Below are 24467 nucleotides of genomic sequence, written 5' to 3'. Positions count from 1 at the left end.
GTGTTCATTGGTAGGACTGATGTTCAAACTGAAATTCCAATATTTTGGCCACCTGATGTGAAGAGCTGACTCATTTGAAAAGCCCCTGATGCTGGGAAAGATTGAAGGTGGGAGGAGAAGGGGACAACGGAGGATGAGATGGTTGGATGGCATCACCGACTCAATGGACATAGGTCTGGGGGACTCCGGGAGATGGTGATGGACAGGGAGGCCTGGCAGGCTGCAGTTCATGGGGTCACAAACAGTCGGACACTACTGAGTGACTGAACCGAACTGACTACACAATGGTGCATCTATGTTTCAGAAACAAAAGTTCAGCATAACAACCTTTACTCTTACTACTCTGATTTTTTTTTATTCAATCCAATCCTATCTCTTCTACATTTCTGTTTTTAAACATTCATTAATATATGGCTGCAAGTGGACTTTCTCTGGTTGCGGCAGGTGGGGGTTACTCTTCATTGCCGTGTGCGGGCTTCTCACAGAGGTGGCTTCTCTTGCGGAGAACAGGCTCCAGGTGCACAGACCGCACTGGACGTGGCTTGCAGGCAGGTTCTGTAGCTGTGGCTCCCAGGATTAACTGCTCCAGCTGCTCCGGGGCATGTGGAATCTTTCTGGACCAGGGATCAAACCCACGTTGCCTGCACTGGCAGTCAGATTCTTGACCACTGGATCACCAGGGGAGTCCTTTCTCTCTCTTTAAACGCTGATCACAATCCCCTCTGAATAGATTTTATAACTCACTAATAAGACATAAGCTTTAGTATGAAAGATTCTGGCTTATAGTATTGGGTATAGATCAATATAGTAAATATATCAAGTAACACAACGTATACAGGGAAACAAAGAATACTGATAAATAAAACTGCAAGTTTTTCAGGCCAGGGTCCTGGTTTTTTCCCTCCCTTCAACCATTTGTGGCAAAAATCCCAAAGAATGTGCAAAAGTAACCATGAGCCTCAGAATAGTTGGCCCCCAAAAATGAACGCTTTCATAAGTGAGTCCCCAAACATCTGTGGGATCTCTGGGGGACTTCTGGCTGGGGTGGGCCTCTGGGTGTGATGTCTGCATCAGCAGGCCCTGCTCACGATGCCCATGGGCAGCACCAAGGGGAAAGTGGATAGCAGAAGAGAAACTTTCACCAGGCCCAGAATCAGGAACCTTAGAGCTAGAGTTTTGAGGTCAGCTAACCTTTCAAATTGTGGTGCTGGAGAAAACTCTTGAGAGTCCCTTGGACTTCCAGGAGATCAAACCAGTCAATCCTAAATAAAGGAAATCAACCCTGAATACTCATTGGAAGCTCCTATACTGAGGCTACACGATGGGAAAAGCCAACTCATTGGAAAAGACCCTGATGCTGGGAAAGATTGAAGGCAAAAGGAGAAGGGGGTGACAGAGAATGAGATGGCATCACCGACTCAATGGACAGGAGTTTGAGCAAACTCTAGGAGATAGTGAAGGAGAAGGAAGCCCGGTGTGCTGCAGTCCAGGGAGTCACACAGAGTCGGACATGACTTCGCAACTGAACACACACAACACAACCTGGTGGGCTCCAATCCATGGACTAAAAACTCCTCACCTTCTCTCACCTGGGTCCCTCCCTCAGCTGACCAAGGAGGAAACACAGCGGTTTAGCGCCTCAGAAACTGTGCCCTGTCATGAGGAATCTGAGGGATCATATATTAATAGAATGTTGCATTCTTCTTCCTCTTGCATTGTCTCAAAAACAGTCATAACTGCTGTCAGGTAGCCTGGTAATTGGGTCTGTTTGTTTCTGGTTTATTGCACTGCCATCTCCTTTCTGAAATGCAAAAAGCTACCAATGGTGGTCTGAAGAGAGCATAGTGAAGGACAAGATGTATTTAGCATGGAGTAAGAGGGTAGTAAGTGCAGGATGTAGTTTTGAGGAAAGCAAATTAGTTACCGATTATAAATTAGGAACACTTAAAGTAAAAACTAGGAATAATCAGGTCTGCTCAAGGTTCTTTTAGTCTTCTTTGTTCTGAAGAAAGGGAAAGAAAAGAAAAATTCATTACTCTTTTTTTCCTTTTCACTGTTATAGGATCAGTGGTTAAGAGCACAGCTCCTAGAGCCAGATCAACAGGGTTCAAGTCTTGGTTTGAGATTTACTTGCTGTGTCACTTTGCAGAAACTATTTACCTCTCAGTACCTCAGTTTCCTTATCCATAAAATGGGAATGACATCACTACCCATCTCATGGGAATGTTATGAGAATTAAATGAGATAGTGTTTGGAAACCCTTTGCACCTGCCTGGCACAGAATAAATGCTCACACTTTAAAAAAGCATCATTAATCTTCCTTGAGCAGCACTTTACCTGCTAAAAACACTTGGGTGAAACTTTTATGGCCCAGAGTCTAGTCAACGGCTTTAAAGATCCAACTTCAATTCTCTGTCGAGCAAATAAAAGATTTAAATTTTCACCATAAACTAAAAAGCCACATTGTTGTTCAGTCGCTAAGTCATGTCTGACTCTCTGTAACCCCATGGACTGCAGCATGCCAGGCTTCCAAGTCCTTCACTCTCTCCCAGAGCTTGCTCAAACTCATGTCCATTGAATCGGTGATGGTATCCAACCATCTTATCCTCTGTCGTCCCATTCTCCTCCTGCCTTCAATCTTTCCCAGCATCAGGGTCTTTTTCAATGAATCGCCTCTTCGCATCAGGTGGCCAAAGTATTGGAGCTTCAGCTTCAGCATTAGTCCTTCCAATGAATATTCAGGGTTGACTTCCTTTAGGATTGACTGGTTTGATCTCCATATGTTAGTGTTATTAATGAAAATGCAACTAATATTTTTAGTGTGGACTGCTGCAGGGGCTACAGGGCAGATAGGGTTCAATCTCTGTCTTGGAGATACTGACAAAAAGAGCGTATCTGACTTTGTCAGAGACACGGGTTACAAGAGAGGAGCATATCATCCTGAAGCCTGAATGAAAGGGAAGGTCATACCTTGTTTAGAGAGCTCTGAAAATTTTAAGATGGAAATTTCAGATGGATGATTTAGAGCTTGAGATGGACTTATAATGAAGGAGGGATTTCCCGGTAGCTCAGCTGATAAAGAATCCGCCTGCAATGAGGAAGACCTGGTTTCGATCTCTGGGTTGGGAAGATCCCCTGCAGAAGAGAAAGGCTACCCACTCCAGTATTCTGGCCTGGAGAATTCCACAGACTGTATAGTCCATGGGGTCGCAAAGAGTCAGACACAACTGAGCGACTTTCACTTTCACCTTATAATGAATGGAGTGACAAGGATCTGGGAGGGTGGATGTCCCTTTCAGTGAGGACACAATTCAGGTCACAGCAGCAGAAAGGCATATGGCATATTTGGAAGCACTTTAACTGGAGAATAGTTGAGTCATAAGAAATACAGTATGAAGAGTGTTTGGACCTGGAGGAGTTTCTGCAGTAGATACCAAGGAATCACCAAAGCCTCTTTGGTAAAGAAACATAAGCTTGGGGTGAGCTTCCGATGATCTCATAGTGACATGCAGGATGGGCTGGATAAAGCAGCAGTCCACCCTAAGAGGTTGTCATCCTCAAGTGGATGAGACTTAATGAGAAAGGATCTGACAGGAAGAGAGGGAACCATGGAACAAGCATTGCCCAGGCAATACTCTGAGTCACAAATGATTTGCTTCATGCGGAAAAGATGAAATTTCAAATACAGCTCCAAGACCTGGAAATGACAGTGGTGTTAATAAACCATTCATTCATTTAACACATATCTATTAAGATCATATACTGAGCCAGTCACTGTTGAGATGGCAGGGATAGAGCTGGGCACAAGGGTGAGCTTGTATCCTCAGGAGCTAATCTTCCAGGGCTCATTCTTGAACTGAGAATGGAAATTTGAGGAATATTTACTCAAATTTGAGGAAAAGGGAAATGAAGCACAGAAGGCAAAGAAGAAACGACCAAAAGGCAGTAAGGGAAATGGCAGAATAGAGTGCCTCAGAGCCAGGGAGGACAGTCACAAAGAGGAGGCTGCCAAGAGAAATGAGACTTGAGAACCAGCAATTCCCACTGTGGTTTCCTGGGCTAGACCTTCAGCCTGCTAGCTGGTTCTCTTCCTCCAGTGCTTTCCCTCTTGACCATCCTGAACATGGCAACCACGGAAATGTCCCTCCTGTGTTCCAAACACAAATCCCTCAGGCTGGCATTCACTTCGATTCCTGCCTTGTGACTTTGTCTATCACTATTGCTGTTCTCAATCTCTGAAACCTTTAGCTTAAGTCAAAATGATTTTCTCTCCGTCTGCCTCATTCGTTCTTGGATGGAAGCTGGATCTGACAGGAGATGCCAGAAGAGCCAAAAAAAACCCAACAACAACCCTATCAAAATAGCCCACCAAACATGCTCAAGCGGGCAAAAAAGCATGATTTTGAGGTATTTTTAGTGTACCTTTGGGTATGAGGGTCTTCCCTGGTGACTCAGACAGTAAAGAATCTGCCCACAGTGCAGGAGACCCGGGTTCCATCCCTGGGTTGGGAAGATCCTCTAGAGAGGGGAATGGCAACCCAGTCCAGTATTCTTGCCTGGAGAATTCTATGGACAGAGAAGCCTAGAGGGCTGCAGTCCGTAGGCAAATAGGGTCCGACACAAAAGTTGGACACGACGGAGCGACTAACACTTTCCTCTTTCCTTTCTTGGATATGAGAGTTGGTGCAGACAAAACAAATATTGAGGACGTTATAAAGGATCAAAGTTATGTGGAACACTTTTCACTGGAGATACACTTGTAAAATGTCTTTGAAAGTACACTGCACCCTTGAAGCTCTACACAAGTATTTCCAAGGTTGAAGTAACCTAGCATTAGCCAAGCCAAAAGACAAGCGATCTTTGTATTCTCTAACTAATATGAGTTACGAACAGCAATAAATATAAAACTTTTAAAAAGCGAATGAATGAGTGGCCGCCTGATCCAGCGAACCCGCGAAACCGCCAGTAGGCTAGAAGCGAACACCGTCCATCATACCAGACGGCCGAAATCTCGGCGCAAAAGGACTACATTACCCACGAGATCCTGCGCGGCGGGCCAGCTGTCCCGCAGGGCATCCTGGGAGAAGTAGTCCCCGCGTTCCATAAATTGCCCACGCACGGAGCGGCGGGAGAACTGCATACGCCATCATGGTGGCGCCCCGTTGCTGCGCGTTGTTTCGCTTCCAGTTTTGTCCGGGGCGGGGGTCTGGGCTTTAGGCTGTAAGTGGGGTCGACGGCCGGGGGTCTCGGGAGGGACGAGGCGGGCGTAGGGACTGTGTGGGCGGCACGGCCTGAGGGGGGCGAGGCGAGAGGGTGCTCGGGCCGGCCCCGAGATGGGGTGTCCTCCTGGCGTGGGGATCTGCGGTTCCGCGCCGCGGGGACCTCTTCCGTCTCGCGCCCGTAGGCTCCGCGGTGGCTTGGAAGGACTTGAGGGCCTGGCCTCGGCTGTGGCGTGGGGGAGACCGGAATCCAGACCACGCGCTCGAGGCCACACTTTCACGTTCCATTTTTTTTGTGTGCTTTTTTTTCTGAGGAACGGATTGAAAAGAAAAATAATTTTATTTCAGCGTTTCCTGTCACTTTGGGCTAGGCCCTTTGCGTTTCTCATCTTCCAAGGAACCCTTCTCCACACTCGATGTGAGTGAGACCTTGAGCGGATGCTTGACGTCCCAGGAGCGAATATCGAGATCACTCGATAAATATTGTGAGCCTTTGAGGCCCGACGACTGAAATGGCATTTTTTTCCCCCAGTGAAACTCCGGGCTGTCCAGCTTTGGGGCCGGTATTAAATTCCTGTAGGGATTAATTTGTTCCATTTAACTTTTTTAGCTGACCCAATCTGGTACAAGGAGTGTGAGAAGCAGAGATTTGGGGAAGTGATTCACAGTCCCCAGGCTCTTGTCAACGCTCAGAATCTAGGATTGACTTTGCCACCTCAGCGGATTAGGTGTATTGATGGTTTTTTTTTTTTTCTTTTTTCACTAGTGATATCAGTATGCCTTAAAAAAAAATAGCCGTCATTTATTGTGGGCTAAACCCTATAGACTAAATGCCTTTCTTTCATTATTTGATTTTTTTTTTTAAATGACCCTGCATGACAGTTATCCCATTTTTGCATGGAACGCAGGTTAAGGAACTCACCCAAGGTCACACAGGTAGTGTGGAACTGGGATGAAAAAAATTCAGGTCTTGCTGCCTCCAAAGCCCAGACTTCTTAAGGAGCAACTTAAAATCTCCCAAGGGGGAGATGTGGGGAAATTCTGTTTTAAAAATAAAGACATTTATATAACATGTCATATTTTTTTAAGGGTAGTATTTAGTTTCACAATGTTTGGGGACCTATTTGAAGAAGATTATTCCAGTGTGTCAAATAATAATGGAAAAGGGAAGAGATTAAAGACCAAAGCTTTGGAGCCACCTGCTCCTAGAGAATTCACCAATTTAAGTGGAATCAGAAATCAGGGTGGAACCTGTTACCTCAATTCCCTTCTTCAGACTCTTCATTTCACACCTGAATTCAGAGGTATGATATGTTACATGCATTTGGCTAGTAATATGTACCCTCATCTCGACATGTAATTAATCATGCAGAATCACAAGTAGATGAATTATTTTAAATGTGTATTCCACAGTATGTGTTCATTGTTCCTATGAGGGACATAAATTGGTAATTCTCTGCAGAGTAATGTGAAGCTTAGATTATGAATATTTTCTGTATGATCACAGTAATGTTCAGTAACAAACTAAAAAGCAATGTATTTCTTTTGTAACTCCTTCCTGTAATTTAGAATATGGGGTTTCCCTGGTGGCTCAGGCGTAGAGAATCTGCCTCCCAGTGCAGGAGATGCAGGTTTGATCCCTAGCTGGGGAAGATCCCCTAGAGAAGGAAGTGGCAACTCATTCCAGTATTTTTGCCTGAGAAGTTCCATGGACAGAGGAGCCTGGGGGGCTACAGCCCATGGGGTGGCAAGAGGGTTGGACCCGACTTAGAGACTAAATAGCGTAATTTAAAATACAACGTTAAAGACAGTTTTGTCATGAGGGCCAGTCTTCATTATTGTTTCAGTATTTGTATTTTTTTATCTTCTCAAAGTAATAAACACTTAAACCACAGTTACTCAATGCAGTTATATGCTTCTCTTTGGAGTGGGGAGGTGTCATATTAATTCATACAAACTACAGTCATTTATCTGCAATTCTGAAATCCAGAAAATTCTGACAGCGTAATCTAATAATCTGAACCTGTTTGGCCTCAGACCTTGACCTGATGTGAAACTGTTTCTAGTCTTAATTATCTCACGTGGGCCATACATTTGTTACAGGAATATTAAGGTTAACATTGGTTAATAGATACTATTAGTCCCACACTCTCCTGGGGATGTAATGTTAACATACATAACCCTTTGTTCATAATAACTTTCTAAAATCTGGAAATTCTGAATTCCAGAGATACAGGGTGTTAGATTACACACCATGTGCAAGGAATAGAAACCCAGTCAAAATAGTTCAATTAACAGATTTTCTTTAAGAATCTAGGGGGAATCTCCTGGAAACCACCTATAGGAAGCTACCTTACCTCCTTGGACCCTTGATTCCTTGCCCCTGTTTTTCTCCACATGTTTGTCCCCAAATCCCTTTGCCAACTAGCTTCCTCTGTAGCGATGTCAGTCTTAACGTTCTTCTACCTTCACATGGCCTTGGAGGGTCCCAGCTACAAAGCTCCATGACTGTAGCTTAGCTCCTCACATGTCTCCGTATTCTGAGGATAGACATCCTGGCTTGTATTCCTATCTCACCCTCTTCCCACCACTACCGAATGTAGCAAAGTTTTGTGATGTTTTTTGTTGTTTCTAAGCTTACAAAGACTTCCTGCCTTCAGAGATTTAGTGTGTAATTATCATCAACCCCTTCCTAGGCCCTTCTAATGGTTTGAATTGAATTTGGGATTTAAGAGTGTCGGTTCTCATCTTGGACTCCATCCACTCCATCAGAATATCCCCCCCAATGCATTCAGTAATTCCACCGTTAAAAGTTTGCAAGATGAATAAGCAGATTCTTACAGAGGTTAAGTCTTTCCTAAGTTTTAGTATAATTGAAATTAAAAGAGCAACTTGAAGTAGATAATTAGCCTTTAAAAGAGACTATATAATTGATTAACTTTGCTGTACTGCAGAAACTAACACAACATTGTTATATAGTTGTATATAAATCAACTATACTCAATAAAAATATAAAAATAAAAAATATTTTCATAAATAATCCAAAAAGCCTGAGAAAGATGATTGTTTTGGAAGGCAAGCAGGTCGCTGAGAGTACCGCTAAGCAAGGATAGGACTGAAAACCCCAGGCTCTCCTCCAGCAAAGCAGGTGGCTGGCCAAGCACATGGGTTGACATGTGAGTGTGACTTGTGCACTTGTAAGGCTTAGCATGAATCCTGATGCTCATTGATGGGGAAGTGTAATTTGGAAAAGGGTAAGGACTGACAGAATGAAGGGAAACTTTGGAATCCTTTTTAAAGGAGCAGAACTAGCTTTGGTTCCCCTGTACTCCCAGGTCAGTGTAGCTGGGAATAGTAGGAGATGATTGTAAAAGTCTCTCTATGGTTTTTATGATTTAACATTTGTGTATACAACCTTCATATTTTTTTCTTTTCCAATTCCTGCTGGGAACTCAGGGAGAATGTAACAGTAATCAATAAGGCAGTAGTGGTTTTCAGTGCAAGACAATATCTGTTCCATCCCTTCTCCCTCAAGTAAATCAGAGTCTCCCAGTAGGAGTTCCTGTCTGAATACAGACTTCCCAACGATTCAAATGTGCCGCATTGGATGGCATTCCTAGATACTGAATTAAAAGAAAATGCTGGAGACCAGCAGTGGGTTACCAACTTTTCTTTTCCAGGTAAGCTCACTGCCATCTGCTATTACCCCTGATGCAGAAAAGATATTTTCTTACCAAAAAAGAGAAAGGCATAATCTCAGAGTTAAAGGTGCTCCTCCTTATGAAAGAATGGTTGGCATTCTCACTTGTGTCTTGTAAGTGTTGTAATCCTATTAAATATTTCCTAATTCTACTCTTGTGGCCTTTGGAACCCATTGCCATAGGCAGTCGGAAGCCACCAAAGATTTATGGTGTTGCAGGGTTTTTAATTGTATGATTTTCCTTTTACAGCTCTCTCATATTGAAACCTTAGCTTCCACTTTATAGTCCATGGTTAAAAGTAGTGTTGCTGTTGTTTAGTCACTAAGTCCTGTCCTACTCCTTCACAGCCCCGTGGACAGTAGCCCACAGGCTTCTCTGTCCATGGGATTTCCCAGGCAAGAATACTGTAGTGGGTTGCCGTTTCCTTCTCCAGGGAATCTTCCTGACCCAGGATCAAACCTGCATTTCCTGCATTGGCAGGCAGATTCTTTACCACTGAGCCACCAGGGAAGCCCCAAAATAAAGCTACCAGAAAGCAAAATGTGTGGTCTAGGGATATAAATATTGTCATAATCTTATTTCTGAATCTTTAGCTGATTTTAACTGGTTGCCTTGGCTTTCTAAAACAGTTTTCAAAAAATGAAATAATGTCATTTACATCTCTTGATTCTGCTTTTTTGTTTAGAAGCGTTATTCTCTCTTGGCCTGGAAGAGCTTGGTTCGTTAGAGGACAAGGATAAACCTGATGCAAAGGTATTAAATCCATGATTTACAGGGGATTTTTGAAATATTAAGGAGATGGTTTAAGGAAAGAATTAAATTCCTTATTCATAGAAATCAGTAATTTTATTAATTACCAAATTATAATCTTTATTTTAGAAAGCACTTTGCCCTGTACCTTACTGGTAAGGGAATTTCCCTTCCAGAGAATTGCTTTCCAATTGTAATGCTGCTATTGTTTTATAGACAGCCTCACTCTCCCCTGAGGAGATACTTGCAAATCATCCACACCAAAAACCAAAAACCACTACCAAAAAACCCACTTAATGCACTTACGTGTAGCAAGAACAAAAACAGAGACCAGTATTCTCTCAGTCTGGTATTCTGGAGATAAACTGAGGAATTGGCTTACTATAAGTGCATATCTTGGAGAAGGCAATGGCACCCCACTCCAGTCCTCTTGCCTGGAAAATCCCATGGACGGAGGAGCCTGGTAGGCTGCAGTCCATGGGGTTGCTAAGAGTCAGACACGACTGAGCGACTTCACTTTCACTTTTCACTTTCATCCATTGGAGAAGGAAATGGCAACCCGCTCCAGTGTTCTTGCCTGGAGAATCTCAGGGACGGGAGAGCCTGGTGGGCTGTCATCTCTGGGGTCGCACAGAGTCAGACATGACTGAAGCAACTCAGCAGCAGCAGCAGCAAATGAATATCTAATCATGTTCCTCCCTTGCTTAAATATCATTCAGAAATTTATCACCCCCAGACTACACTCTGTACTTATCTTAGTAAGAGTTTCATGATCAGCCCAGTGTCTCTCAAACTCTGTGTATGGCAAAGAGCCTGGTTTTTTGTTTTGTTTTGTTTTTTTCTCAATCTGTTGCAGATCAGACTTTTGTTATAAAGAAATGTTATGACAATGCAAAATTGCTGTAAAGTATCTGGCATATTCTCACTTTAGATATTAAATCCAGTCTTCAGAGCAGACTCTGAGCAGCATTCTCAGTGTCCCAGCACACACCACAGGGGCAGAATGGGTGTGGTGCCGGCAGGAAGAAAGCAAAGGCAGGGTGCACCGGCCCTGTGAGATTTTTGCGGCTGGAAAGTTTTCCATAGGGAGTATGTCTGTATTTGAGCAGTTTTGGAAAAAGGATGAAATTGTTGGAGAGTTAAAGTCCTGTCAGTCTGTGATTAATTGGGTGGTTTATTAGGGCCAGTTTGGGTTTTAATATTAATCTGTACTATGCCAAGGTAGAGAGTTCCAGGTAGCTAAGAATTGTATTGAATTAGAATTTTCAAAGAAAAATAAATGTGTTCATCCTTCACAGTATCCGTAAATTTTCTCCTGAGTGAACTAAATCGACTAGGAGATAGGAGAACACTAGTACACAGTTCTTTTAAAAATGCCCAGCCAACATTTAAAACATTTAATCTAGGAGCACGTTTGTTTCTCATTCAGGTCCGAATCATACCTTTGCAGTTACAGCGGTTGTTTGCACAACTTCTCCTCTTAGACCAGAAAGCTGTATCCACAGCCGACCTCACTGACAGCTTTGGGTGGACCAGTGATGAGGTACGAAGGTCAGCTTTCCAGGGAAATATTACCAGCAATAAAGAGTGAACACTGGCTTCATGTTATCTAGCTTCCTTTAATTTTATCTTATGGTCTCAGGATATTGTTTAAATATTTACTTCTAATACAACACAATTACAAGCCAGAAATACATTTTAGACATTTGCTGTTACTCAGGATTTTATGAATGGATGTCATTTGGGGTTGGGGAAAGGGGTTGTGGATACAGGGGAAAATGTTTATAAGAGCTGGTTTTTAATCATTTCTACCCTTTGTACAGTGTAGTTGAGATGTGATACCTGTTATGTTAATGGAATATTGCCATTTTTATAGAAAACCACTTAGCAACTTAAAAAGCTGACTAGCAGTTAATATATCTGCCTTTATGTGTTTAAATCTGGATATTCCAATTTTGAACATTTTCTTCAAGCAAAACAGTGAAATCATTCTTGGCAGGTCTTTTCATTTTCCCTGTCCTGCCTTTCTCCTGACTCGCTTCATTTTCTTCCTGTATCCTACTGTGTGTGTGGCCTTCCTCCTGGTTTTTTTTTTTTTTTTGCTTGCACTCCTAAAGGGTATTTCACTATATGCAAACACTAAACCTGTGCAGCACTAAGTGAAGATGCACACTGTCAATACTGATGAGCTGTTAGCTGTACAAAGTCAAAATCAGGTCTTCACTTTTTTATGGAATAGATGTATTTTTGCAGAGACGAAGGTATGGGAGACCACCACAGAATTTAAAGAGGCAATGATCAGAATAAGGTTATGTTGCCTTCAGAAATAAACTGTGAACTCTTGTCTTCTAACCAGTAACACTAATTAACTGGACAATGCTATGTGGTTGAAAAAGTCAGGTTTGGGCTTGGAAGTAAAATAGGGTATAATACATTCCCTTAACAGTGTATGTTACGTTTCTGGTGTAGGGCAGGTGCTTAGGGTGAATTCCTTTTTCTTTCCTTATTTTAAAGGTATTGTCTTGTCTTAAATTATTGAGATATAGTTCACATGCCCTAAGATTCACTCTTTGAAAGGGTACAAGTTCAGTGGTTTTTTAGTACATTCAGAGTTGTACAAGCATCACAAGGGTTGTACAATGGTCACTACAGTCAACTTTAGGACATTTTTTCACTACCACCAAAAGAAACCACGTACCCATTAGCAGTTCCTCCCCAGCCCTGCGTGCCCTTTCCCTGAGTCCCTGGCCACCGTTTTTCTCCTCTGTCTCTGTGGATTTGCCTCTTCTGGACACTTCACAGAAATTGTTTCATATAATACGTGAACTTTTGTAGCTAACATCTTTCATGTAAAGTTTTCAAAATTTATTCATGTTGTAGTATGTTTCAGCACTTCATTCCTTTTTATTACCAGATAATACTCTATCAGATGGATATGCCTCTGTGTTTTGGCTTCTTTTAACCTAGTCATCAGTTGATGGATTTCTCTTTGTTTAGATAAAGAGCTTCCTCTTGTTGGCTTCATCCTTCTTAAAGATGTGAAAACCTGATTGATTGATTTCTAAATGAAATCTTGTAGGAAACCCTCTCAGACTGACCTGCAGTGGTAGAGAGGTCTTGGAGACACCTTTGCCAAACTTAGGATCGTTCAGAAACAGAGCTTGAAAACTTCCGCAAACTTTCTGTCCCATCAGAGCAAGTGATATTGGAGAAATTTATATCACCTAGTATCTTGTGTGTCAGAAACTGAGAAAAAGATCTTAGGTCCCACATCTTTTTCCAGCTTTCATCCCTTTATCAGCTTCTCTTCCCATGAAATGTACCTTGAAAATCATCTTCTCAGCCCACTCCTCTGCACCCTCCATTTACTCCTCTCCCTCCTTTCTACCCTTCCAGTCACAGTCACTCACGGCGTCCACATGCCAAGTCCAGGAGACACTGCTCCACTCCCTGCAGCCCTCAGTAGTGGCGCTCACCACCCTTGCTGATGTTCCTGGCTCTTCCTCGGGCTCCTGTGCTGGTTTTTGTGTTCGCCATTCCTATATGTTGGTGTGCCCCTTGACTTTGGATTTATAAATGGTTCTCGTCCTCTTCACACACAGTTTCATACAAGGATTTCTCGGTGGCTTTCAAGTTAATCTGCAGGTTAAGGCAGATCCCATCAGAGTGTTTCTCCAGGCAGTGTGTTAGTCTTGCTTTGTTGGTCCACATGTCAAAGCAGTAAGCTCTGTTCTTCTCAAACGCTGATGATTCAGAGTGTTTACCTGTCCCTCTGATCTGTGATTTCTCTGTGCACACGCTGCCTGACTGTTCTCTGTCTGTTCTGTTCCTTCCTCTCCTCTGGCACAGCCATGTATGTGGTTTCCTGCCAAACAAATGCACTTTCCTGTTCTCGGGTGACTTGAGTTATGTGTACACACTGAACACCATCTGTTTGTTTTTTCATTTTGTAGTAAAAGTGAGAATAGGTGGTGATCTCTTAGCCTGCTCTCAGCTCATTTAGCTTAGTCATCCTTACATTTGATGGAGGCTTGCCTTTGGATTTCTAAATAAGTCTTGTGTTTTTCAACTAATATCACTTAAAATCTGTTTTTAAAATTCTGAAGCACAAAATTACATTTAAAAGTTACCTGTTTTATAGGAAATGAGGCAACATGATGTGCAGGAACTGAATCGAATTCTCTTTAGTGCTTTGGAAACTTCTTTAGTTGGAACCTCCGGCCATGACCTCATCAACCGTCTATATCACGGAACCATTGTTAACCAGATTGTTTGTAAAGAATGTAAGAATGTCAGTGAAAAGCAGGTGAATATGCAAGAGTATTTTAGTAATAAGTTAAATCATAAATTATAATTCATGTAATTAAATCTGTGATCTGTACCATATGAGGATTAATGTGCTTATTACTATAAATAACCATCACTTTTTTCCTTGTACTCTAGATGCTCCCAGATTATAAATTTATAATCCAGATTTCTCCATGTAAACTGAAAGAAGTAGATATCTTAAGATATAGCTTAAATCTTCTATTTAGCGCTCTAATATTTAGAAAGTAGATTTGGGGAATATTTACAGTAGGGACCTGTGGCACCATGAGAAAAGCCAATGTCGTCATGGGTCAGTGGTTGGAATATCGTAAAGAAAGTCACTTGGGTAATAAAAACAGAAAACACTGAGGAATGTTTAACAAATCTGTAATTATATATTGGATTTAGTTTATTGATGTCCCTCAGAAAGCTCGTTCGTACGTGTGTGCTTATGTTTAAATATTATATATATAAAGCTATCATAATCCTGTTTAAACTGGTGTAACCTTCAATTATTTGTCCTAACAGATTGTCCATTTTATGTAGTTAGAAATTTGCTTATGTAAATTTAATAATCACTGCTTGCACTACAAATCTTATATAACAAATTATTTCATCACTGAACCATTGTCCTTTAATAAAAACCTTCTTTTCTTATGGCAAGATTTATAGAAAGTTTATATGTTTGTATAAGTAAAAAATTAAATGCCATTTTCTAAGTGTTGCATTAATTGCCTTTTTGAAGTATATATATATATATATTCTATATATTTAAATGATAAAGTATTGGGCATAAAAAAGACTTTGAACCCTTATTGTGTATCATAATAGATTTGGCCAGCCTGGTTTGGAAATATTAAGATGTTATGTGTATGTGGGTTACTATATGATTGACCACTATAATGTAATGATTCACAAAGTAATTTTAAAACATAATGTACATGAAGGCACATTATAAATTAGGCATTAACTTTTCACGTATCTATCTTGTAAACTATGTATGAACGTTAGTCTTACTGCTTTGGAATTCCACCATGAACTAATTAACTAGTGCTATTTTATGATCCCCATAATCCATCAAGGTAATGCTGTTGCACAAACACACATGCAAAATTATAAATGTGCTTTCAACTTGTCAAATTGTGTCTGTTTAATATTGGAAATATGTTGTAATTCAAAGGTAATTTTAGTGGAATTAGTAGACTCACATTTTAAAAAATATCCTCCTCTTAATTTTCATGAAAATACCTTTATGTCCTGGCTGAAAATAATTTTTTTTCTTAAACTAACCCTAGCAGAAGAGGGGGAAGCAGGGTTTACAATAGAGTCCAACCATAGCCTTGCTGTGCCTGCCTGGAGACTAACATAGTACTAATGAACTGCACATACACTCTTCTCAATTCATGCGTTCAGTGGTTTATTTCCTGATAAAAATAGGTTTTATTGTATCTACAGTGAACTCGTAAATTGGCTCCTGATATATTTTAAGCTGAGTTATAATTTGCTTGAGAAAGAATAATTTATTGTTATGAATCTCACCATATCTACTTGGGAGACCTATGCCTTCATATATAGAAAAGATATATGTGTTTTAAAAAAGAATATATGTGTGATTATTCCCAGTGTATGTTTGAGTTGGTGATCTGTTTGTGAACATTTGTGGAATTGTATTTTCAATGTTATGTTCATGTATATTTCAGGAAGATTTCCTAGATCTAACAGTAGCAGTCAAAAATGTATCAGGTTTGGAAGATGCACTCTGGAACATGTATGTAGAGGAGGAAGTTTTTGACTGTGACAACTTATACCACTGTGGAAACTGTGACAGGCTGGTTAAAGCAGCAAAGGTAAAGATAGACCCCTGCCTCTTGTGAGGGTGTGCAGGTAGTCCTTGGAGCAGGAACGCCTGTCAAGTGCAGCCACCTTGTGTGAGACGTACATGAAGCTTTTAATCAGTAATAAGGATGGAAAAGACATGTCCTTACACTGTATATATTTGTATTTTAATTTTTTTTACAGTATTTTTTAAGCTTTCAACCTCACAGTTCATTCAACTTCTTTCTCTCCCGGGAAAAATTTATTTGTAGCTCAGTGTTTCTTAAATAAACCTTTTTTTTTTCCTTTGGAAGTTACTATTATGAAGAAGGCAATATATTTTTATATCTGCCAACTAGGAAGCTTGTTGAGCTTTCAGTTTTTTTGGTCTGCCACTATGAAAACAGAGAGCTTTATTTTTTGCATATGCAGTTATTGTACAATATTGATATATATGTTGATAGGTATCTTCCTTGATGCTAACAAATCTAATACGGCTTTTCCTTCTCCCCCCATTGAAAGTACCTAACTTGACAGGACTTGACAAAGTACATCAGGGTTTTTCTTCATACAACAAAGCAAAGCAAAATATAGAAGAAAAAGAAAACAAGATTTAAGCAAGTGATTTATTTTGCAACGTGGCATCAACTCAGCTGCTATTATTATGTGTAGTAGGAACTCTTTCACTGCTTGTAGATGATATGACAGGCTGTTCATTAACCTGCTAACCTTGAACTCAGTTGAACCAGTGGTTATTGAGCCCTGACTTAAAAAACTACCACAAAAGATTTATCTTTGCAGTTATTCTGTTAAGACAGAGTGATAGCACTATTCCTAGAGCTGACAATATTGAATTTTCCAACAAAGAAAATGAGGGTTGATTTAGACAGCACATGGTATTGATTTGGATCCTGGAGACTGTAGGTGAAAATGTGATAAAAACAATAAACTCCATGCCTGTAGCGTTCACAGTGGGATCTGAAACCAGGATTTGAAAACAGTTTTATATTGTTTAATATTTATTTCCATCTAGCCTTTGCCCTTTTATAAACCCAAAGAGAAAGGCTTATTTTTTGCTTACTTATTTTGTATTTCCTTGTTGGTATTACAACTACAACCTAATAAAATAAATATAAAATTTAGAGGATGGAGCATCATGGGAAAGACAAATACATGCTTAGTTCTGGTTGAACTTAATTTGCACATTGGTAAAATAAGAACCTTTTGCCAAACAAAAATAATTCTTGCATGCACCTTTTATGTCATTGGTTTAATTCATTTTCAGTGAAAATTTTTTGATTTTGATATTTTTAAAGTTGCCTTCTAGTTGCATTAGATTTACTGTATTCTAAGGTTAGGCTTGGTTGTGGTACCTAAATTAATGTATATTTTCTTGTTCTGGGCAGTCTTTCTTTTCTCGCCACATTATAGTTGAGTTGCTCACTTTTTTTAGATGCATTTTTTTTTAGCTAGTGTGAAAATCTGCCATGTTGTTAGATTGCTGCTTTTTCATTTAATTTCTTTTTCACCCACTAGATTTGTAGAATTGCTGTCTTATATATTTTTAGGAATGTTAGATATTTATGATTATGGATAATTTTATATATGGGGAAGGATTTTTTTTTGCCCCTTCACATTGCCATTAATAAGGGATTTGGGAGTCTTCCATGGTGGCTCAGATGGTAAAGTGTCTGCCTGCAATGCGGGAGACCCGGGTTTGATCCCTGGGTTGGGAAGATCTCCTGGAGAAGGAAATGGCAACCCACTCCAGTACTCTTGCCTGGAGAATCCCACGGATGGAGGAGCCTGGTAGGCCACAGTCCATGGGGTCGCAAAGAGTCAAACATGACTGAGCTACTTCACTTTCACTTCATGCCTTTAAAATAAAGAGCAGCTCAATATAGTGTTTTGTTTTAAAGCAAGGCATTAAAATAAAAAATATTTTATTATCTGCTTTTAAGGACAGTAACTAGAAAAAACCCCAGTCAATGGATCTCAGTGTTTGGGAAGTTAGAGTCCTTTTGAAAGTCTAATGAAAGCTGTGGATCTTCTCCCCAGAAAAATACACACAAATACACATAATATTTTCATATAATTTAAAGGATTCGGATCCGTTGAAACAGTCCCTAGGTCGAAGGTGAAAGAGCTCCAGCTCTTCAGTAAATAAGAGCTGTGTAAAGTCGAGTCAGTGACTGAGGGGAAAGGTGAAAGGTCAGGGCTCGGGCAGGAAAGAAGCACTCTTTGGGAGGAAGCACCCTCATCAGATAGCTTTAATTTTATTTAGGATAGCAACATTAAAACATACACGTGCACTGTAAATTTTTAGGTGTAAGCATAAGTGAGCGATGTCAACTTTTAGCACTAAAATAGATGAGTTTATGTCAAGAGCTGTATTGAATCCACAATGATTAGTTTATGTGACTTAAGGACATTTCTCTTAAAACTGTGTCATAGGTTGCCTTTTTATACCTTATGAAGTGTTATTCTTTTATATAATTCAGCTTTTAAAATTTACATTTTTTTTCTTTTGACAGTCGGCCAAATTACGTAAGCTGCCTCCCTTTCTTACAATTTCATTATTAAGATTTAATTTTGATTTTGTGAAGTGTGAACGATACAAGGAAACAAGCTGTTATACATTCCCTCTCCGGATCAATCTCAAGCCTTTTTGTGAACAGGTTTGAACTATTTTGTTTTGAAATTCTTTCTTTTCCCCTCTAAAGGAGAATGTTTTGTTGACCTGATTTGCAGTTTGCTTAGTGCAGTCTCTCAGCCTTGGCACTGTTAAAATTTGTATGCTCAGTTGCTCAGTCGTGTCCAACTCTTTGTGGATCCAAAGACTGTAGCCTGCCAGGCTCCTCTGTCCACGGAGTTTGCCAGGCAAGAACACTGGAGTGGGTTGCCATGCCCTCCTCCAGGGGATCCTCCTCATCCAGGAATCCAGCCAGCGTCTCTTATGTCTCCTGCATTGGCGGCTGGATTCTCTACCACCACACCACCTGGGCAGCCCCCGTTAATGTTTAGAATTGCGTAATTCTCTGTTGTGGTGGGATTGTGCATGTATTTTAGGATGTTAAGCAACATCCCTGGCCTCTGCCTAGTAGATGACAGTAGCATCTCCCGCTTCTGTGCCCAGAAGTGACAAAAATGTCTTCAGACTTTGCCGAATGTCTGTGTCTCCTGAGGAGAGGAAAGGTGGGTAAAATTGCTCCTGGTTGAGAACCACTAGTTTATTACAGTCCTTTTTAATTTCCAAGTATGGATTTATTTCTAGTTTGTTTTTTTTTTTCCCTTAACTCTCCTTGAGAAATCTTTGAAATGAAAGTTTAAGAATAGAATTAGAAAAGACCCTGCAATAGGAAAATTAACATTCAGTAGGATGTTCTATTTGGATCTAGTTTACTTTAGATGCAAAAATGAATTACACATTTAGAAAGCGAATGAGAAATTGGAATGTCACTAGTGTAGAATTTGTAATCCTTAAGACATGGGGAAAAAATGTTTAAAAACAAATTAATTACATAATCAGCCTACTTTATAAGCTGTTTAAAAATATTTCCTGTTCGGTTGCTATACATGCTAAGATCAGAGTGATGAGACTGATGCATTTCTTGTTAAAAACCATTCTTTATATGTTTGAGACCAGAAGATTAATTAGCCAGCTATAGAGTTTCTTTGTATCAAAGTAATCTTTTTCTAAATGGTTTTAAATCCCGGTGGACCTTCCTCAGCCTAGTTACCGAGCTTTTGGGTTTTATAATTATACTAATTTCCATTGAAAGGTTCTAATGTCTTGGCTCTGAGCCTATTACCAGCATACACAGAATAAACAGGTTTTCCAGGGTACTTTTCCCTGCTCCTATTTGCTGCCTGAAAAAAAAATTCATTTTTAAATAATTGACTTATTTCTCCCTGTCTCAGTTTTATTGAGAAATAATTGACCCACATCACTTGTATAAGTTTAAGGTGTACAGAATGATGGCTTGGTTTACAAATAATACGAAACGATTACCTCAGTAGGTTTAGTTAACTTCCATTATCAAATATAGAAAAATTTTTGTCCTTTTATAAAAAGTAGTTTGTCACATGATTTTAACATATGTTGAAATAACAAAACTGAAAAAAGCAAGACATTGAGCATCTAAGAAATTCACAGCAATTTTGCTTTTTGATTTCTATATTAATGAAAATCATTATCATCTTTGTTTACATCTCTCTTGGTTTTTGCCTGAACCAGACATTTGAAAAATGACATTTAAAAACTGCTGCTCACTTAAAAAGTATAATTTAAGAAAATAAGTTCCCTAAATAATTGACACTTCCCAAGTAGCATCACATATGCCAAGTATCTTTTAACCTAAAGTAGGTTTTGTTTTTTAATGCCCATGTAGGTGTTCATACCTGAAGTAGGAAATGGGAACACACCTCAGTATTCTTGCCTGGAAAATTCCATGGACAGACAAGCCTGGTGGGCTACAGTCAATGGGGTCACACAGTCAGACATGACTGAGCATGCATACATAGGTTTTCATAATTATACAGTTACAGAACACATTGCTTGTAGAGAAGATTGATCACACATTTGATAACTGAAAAAAAGAACTTTTCATTCCACTAAACTGCCTCTACACAAAACCAGCTAGTATTCATAATTACTAAATTCCTGTTTTATGCAGAGGACTGAAGTGTCTGGAGGGGTAATGCATAGTAGATATAGCTCTGACTTTGAGGCACATAACAGTCTTGTTAAAATATATTCAACTGCTAAAGAACTCCTTTATAAACCAGTGTAATAGGTATAATATGAGACGATTTTCTCTTGCTAAAATGCTCTCTCACTCACTGATAGGGTGATATGTCTTGTGTTATAATGTGGACTTCCATGATTTAAGCCAAAGTACATAAAAATCACATCTTGATTGAATATATGTTTTTATGTTCAACTCAGGTAGAATTTGGTTGGTGTAGTATGACTGGTATTTTCAGTCAAAGAATTACGCGTTTCAAAATTTAAAACTGATTATTCAAATTTATGTTAATTTACCCTAAATAATAATAATAATAACCAGTGATGTTTCTTACTGATTTTAATAGTTGAAATTCTTCTTTCCCTTTTCATTATATATATCTTTGTCTTATGTAAACTATAACAATGTTTATGTTCTTTCTTGTAGAGTGAATTAGATGACTTGGAATATATGTATGACCTCTTCTCAGTTATTATACACAAAGGTGGTTGCTATGGAGGACATTATCACGTGTATATTAAAGATGTCGATCATTTGGGAAACTGGCAGTTTCAAGTAAGTATAGAAATTAGTTTAAGAGTATCTTTGCAACTGTTTTCTAGCCTTATTATTTTGGTGAGGCTATTTTTTGGTCATTTCTTATATGTTCACTCTGTGGAAAACTCTTAAAGGCATTAAAAGTTAATACAGATAGAAGTTTAAATTTTTTAGACACCTCCTATTTGCTCTTCACCTAGGTTTTCCAGTTGTTAACATTTTGCCAAATTTCTGTAAGTCCATCCTCTGTATACAAACACACACACACACAGAGTTAACATCATTATTAATGCTGAACCACTTGAAGTTTCATGAGCCTCTTTACCCCTAAATTCCTCCGTGTTTATCTCCAGAGAACCAGGACATTCTCTTACATAAGCGTAGATCAAAATCAAGAACTTTAATACTGATACAATACTATTTATTATCTAATATATATTTTATAATCAGATTTAACGGGTTTCATCCAAATCCATTATAGCATTTTCTTGCCACTGTAGTGTCAAGTCCAGGAACATGCATTATATTTAATTAGCATATCTTGAAAAGTGAAAGTGTTAGGTACTCAGTCATGTCGGACTCTTTGCAACCCCATGGACTGTAACCTGCCAGACTCCTCTGTCCATGGGATTTTCCAGGCAAGAATACTGGAGTGGGTTGCCATTTCCTACTCCAGTGGATCTTTCCGACCCAGGGATCGAACGCTGTGTCTCTTGCGTCTCCTGTGTTAGCAGGCAGGTTCTTTACCATCTGAGCCACCAGGGAAGCCCTTTGGTCTCCTTTAATCAATAACCATTCCTCAGCTTTCTTTGTCTTTCATGGCACCAAACAAAGATGATCCTTCTGTATTGTCTTTGTGTTTTACAAATGAGACTTCAGTCTTCCTGAAATGCTTTGCTGTGAATGGCATGATGTTTATTCTGTCTGGGAACCCAGTTTCCCAGTACCATTTATTTAATATTCCATTCTTTCCCCACCAATCTACAATGCTAGTTCTGTTATATTAATTGTTATTTAAGTCCATGTTGGGGCTCTGTATTCTGTTTTTGTTGTTGTTGTTCCTTGTTTTCCTATTCCTAGGCAAATGCTACACTATTAATTTCCATAGCTGTATTAGTAAGTCTTGTTATCTGGTAGGGCAAGTCTCTCTATGTGTTGTTATTCTTCAGGAGTGTTTTGGTTTTTATGGTTTTCTGAACATTTCTAGAGTCACCTTGTCAATATTCTCACACATATATACACATAAAAGTAGTAGGGTTTTGAATCTACATGTGTAAATAATATACATCTTTTTGGTTTTAGAACTTCTTTAGTGTCGTCTAAAAAAAGTTATATAATTTTCTCTAGAAAATAAAGCACTCATCAGGAGTCCAGTTCCAGTTATTTGCAGTGGAAAAAATTGTAATATATTACATGCTAGCCCCAAACTCTCAACCAGTTTCCTAAAATGTAACTAAAACACCAATAATGTAAGTTCTAACCCATCATGTTAGGATGTGGCATGCTTCAAACATACCTTCCTGATTGTCAAACAATTAATACTGTGATGAATGAATAATTGCTCCACTCAAGGTAACATAGCTTCTCTGAGTGCTGTGCATGCATGTGTACATGCTTAGTCGTGTCCAACTCTTTGCAACCCCATAGGCTAGCCAGGCTCCTCTGTCTGTGGAATTTTTCGGGCAAGAATCCTGGAATGGGCTGCGATGTCCTTTTCCAAGGGATCTTCTTGACCAAGCGATTGAACCTGGGTCTCCTGCGTCTCCTGCATTGGCAGGTGGACTCTTTACCACTGAGCCGCCTGGGAAGCCCTCTGAGTGCCAGCAGTATTGAAAAATGCCATGTTCCCTTTGTTGACATTCACTTTGCTTTTCAGAACATCTCCCTGTGTTTCTGATGCTCTGTTGGTTATACGTAGAATGTACAGAGAGAGACTTATGCTTTGTAAAGTTTGGATATTTAAAGTCTAACTGTTCTGTTGGGAAAATACTGACCAGGGAGATGTTCTATGGCACTGTGTCTATTCTGTGTAGTTTTTGGACTGCTCGTAGCTGGTATATTGAAATACAGTTATCTTGTTAGTACATTGACTTTATAATCAACCATCTTGCTTTTGGAAAAAAGACAGTTTTGTTTCACTCTTTCCTATCCTTAACCTCCCATGTCTTTTATTTCTAGAACTGGGTTTTTCCAGTTTGGGGTCTAGGAAGCCATACACGCATCTCTCGAATGCATGTGCCTATTTGCCAAGACACTAGCTCGTTGGGCACATTTCAGTCAGATAGAGTGACGCACGTCTTACCTTCTCTGTCTAGTTCTGCCCTCCATGTTCCACCCTTAGTGGCTGATTCTTAACCTCTTACCTTCCTTCACACTGCTGTCTTCCAGGCCCCATGATAAGTGAATCTTACTCTCCAAGCAGCTGTTCTCCCCTGCGCCCCCCCCACTTTCAAACAATTGCATTAACTTTATTTCATTCTCTCCAGAAGATGAGGTTGAACCTTTTGTTAGATCTTTATAGAAGCTTGTGAACAGGTCTTATAAATAGTTATTATATAGTTCATTTTTTTTTCTCTTTGCCTAGTCCACTGTAGTTCCTGGTTTTCTCCTTCCACTTATGTTTCTGTGGTAGCCTTTGTTTCCGATGTTGTCCTGTGTCTCTTCAGCCTTAGAAAGTGCTCCTGCCTTCCATGCAGTTCTGCTTCTGCCTCGGGGCTGTGTCTCTGCTGTCCTCCATGCTGGCCACAGGCCCTCCTCAGTCTTGCTCAGCCAGTGTCAGATTTCAGGCACTTCTGTAGTGGGCAGGATTTATTCTCAGTCTTTTGATGCATTAAGTATTTATTTCCAGTTTCCTTTTTAAGTTTTATCATTGACATCATGCACAGAGGTAAGCTTCACACTGTGCGGTGAGGTAGCTCAAAAGGAATGATTCTTCCATATCTTCCTTTTGAGTTGTTCTCCCTTGGACATCTCTACAATTCTGTGTTCATTTCTTGGGAAATGACGGCAGCATCAGGCTCTTCTCTCAGCTCCTTTATACGACGCAAAGGGGCAGGCAGGCGCGCTTTCACTTGGCTTGGCTCTCTACACTGCTTCTCTGGTCTGAAGCTCTGGTACTTTAGCAGGGTCTTCTGAAACTTAAAGAGCAATCAGAAGATTGCTTTCTGTCTCTGCCTGTATATTTCCTAATTCATGGCTTCTGTGAAGCATCACATTTATCTTTTTTTATTATTCCACTCTTTAAGAATCACTAGCTTTTTATCTAGAGCTTTATGGTGTTCAAATAATGATGCATGCTTTAAGAGTTTCAGCTTCAGTAGGTATACCTGCTGGACACTGCTTCTCTGTTTACTACCATTATCCTGAGAGATCTCTTATGCCGAGAGACA

General features: G+C 39.9%; 1 protein-coding gene across 10 annotated transcripts in view; it reads left to right on the top strand.

Annotated features, from left to right (window-relative positions):
- The first annotated feature begins 5099 nt into the window (after nt 1-5099).
- The window catches only part of USP40 (ubiquitin specific peptidase 40), an 89519-nt gene continuing 70151 nt past the window's right edge, over nt 5100-24467 (top strand). For 8 of the 10 annotated variants that reach the window (XR_011565946.1, XR_011565949.1, XR_011565947.1 and 5 more), the window contains exons 1-8: nt 5100-5220; nt 6309-6523; nt 9606-9673; nt 11100-11213; nt 13812-13976; nt 15679-15825; nt 18328-18471; nt 20968-21096. Coding sequence is in view for 5 of the 10 variants with exons in the window: in XM_019957933.2 (XP_019813492.2) it covers nt 6328-6523; nt 9606-9673; nt 11100-11213; nt 13812-13976; nt 15679-15825; nt 18328-18471; nt 20968-21096 (963 nt within the window). In the remaining 5 variants the exon portion in view is untranslated. Of the gene's footprint in view, nt 5221-6308; nt 6524-8899; nt 9034-9605; nt 9674-11099; nt 11214-13811; nt 13977-15678; nt 15826-18327; nt 18472-20967; nt 21097-24467 lie in introns of those variants that run through there. The other 2 variants (XM_070786915.1, XM_070786914.1) reach the window with 2 other exon arrangements.

The sequence above is a fragment of the Bos indicus genome, chromosome 3 (genome assembly GCF_029378745.1).
Source record: "Bos indicus isolate NIAB-ARS_2022 breed Sahiwal x Tharparkar chromosome 3, NIAB-ARS_B.indTharparkar_mat_pri_1.0, whole genome shotgun sequence".
Taxonomy (NCBI): domain Eukaryota; kingdom Metazoa; phylum Chordata; class Mammalia; order Artiodactyla; family Bovidae; genus Bos; species Bos indicus.
The sequence above is the reverse complement of the archived record's forward strand: the minus strand, read 5'-3'. Positions and strand labels throughout refer to the sequence as shown.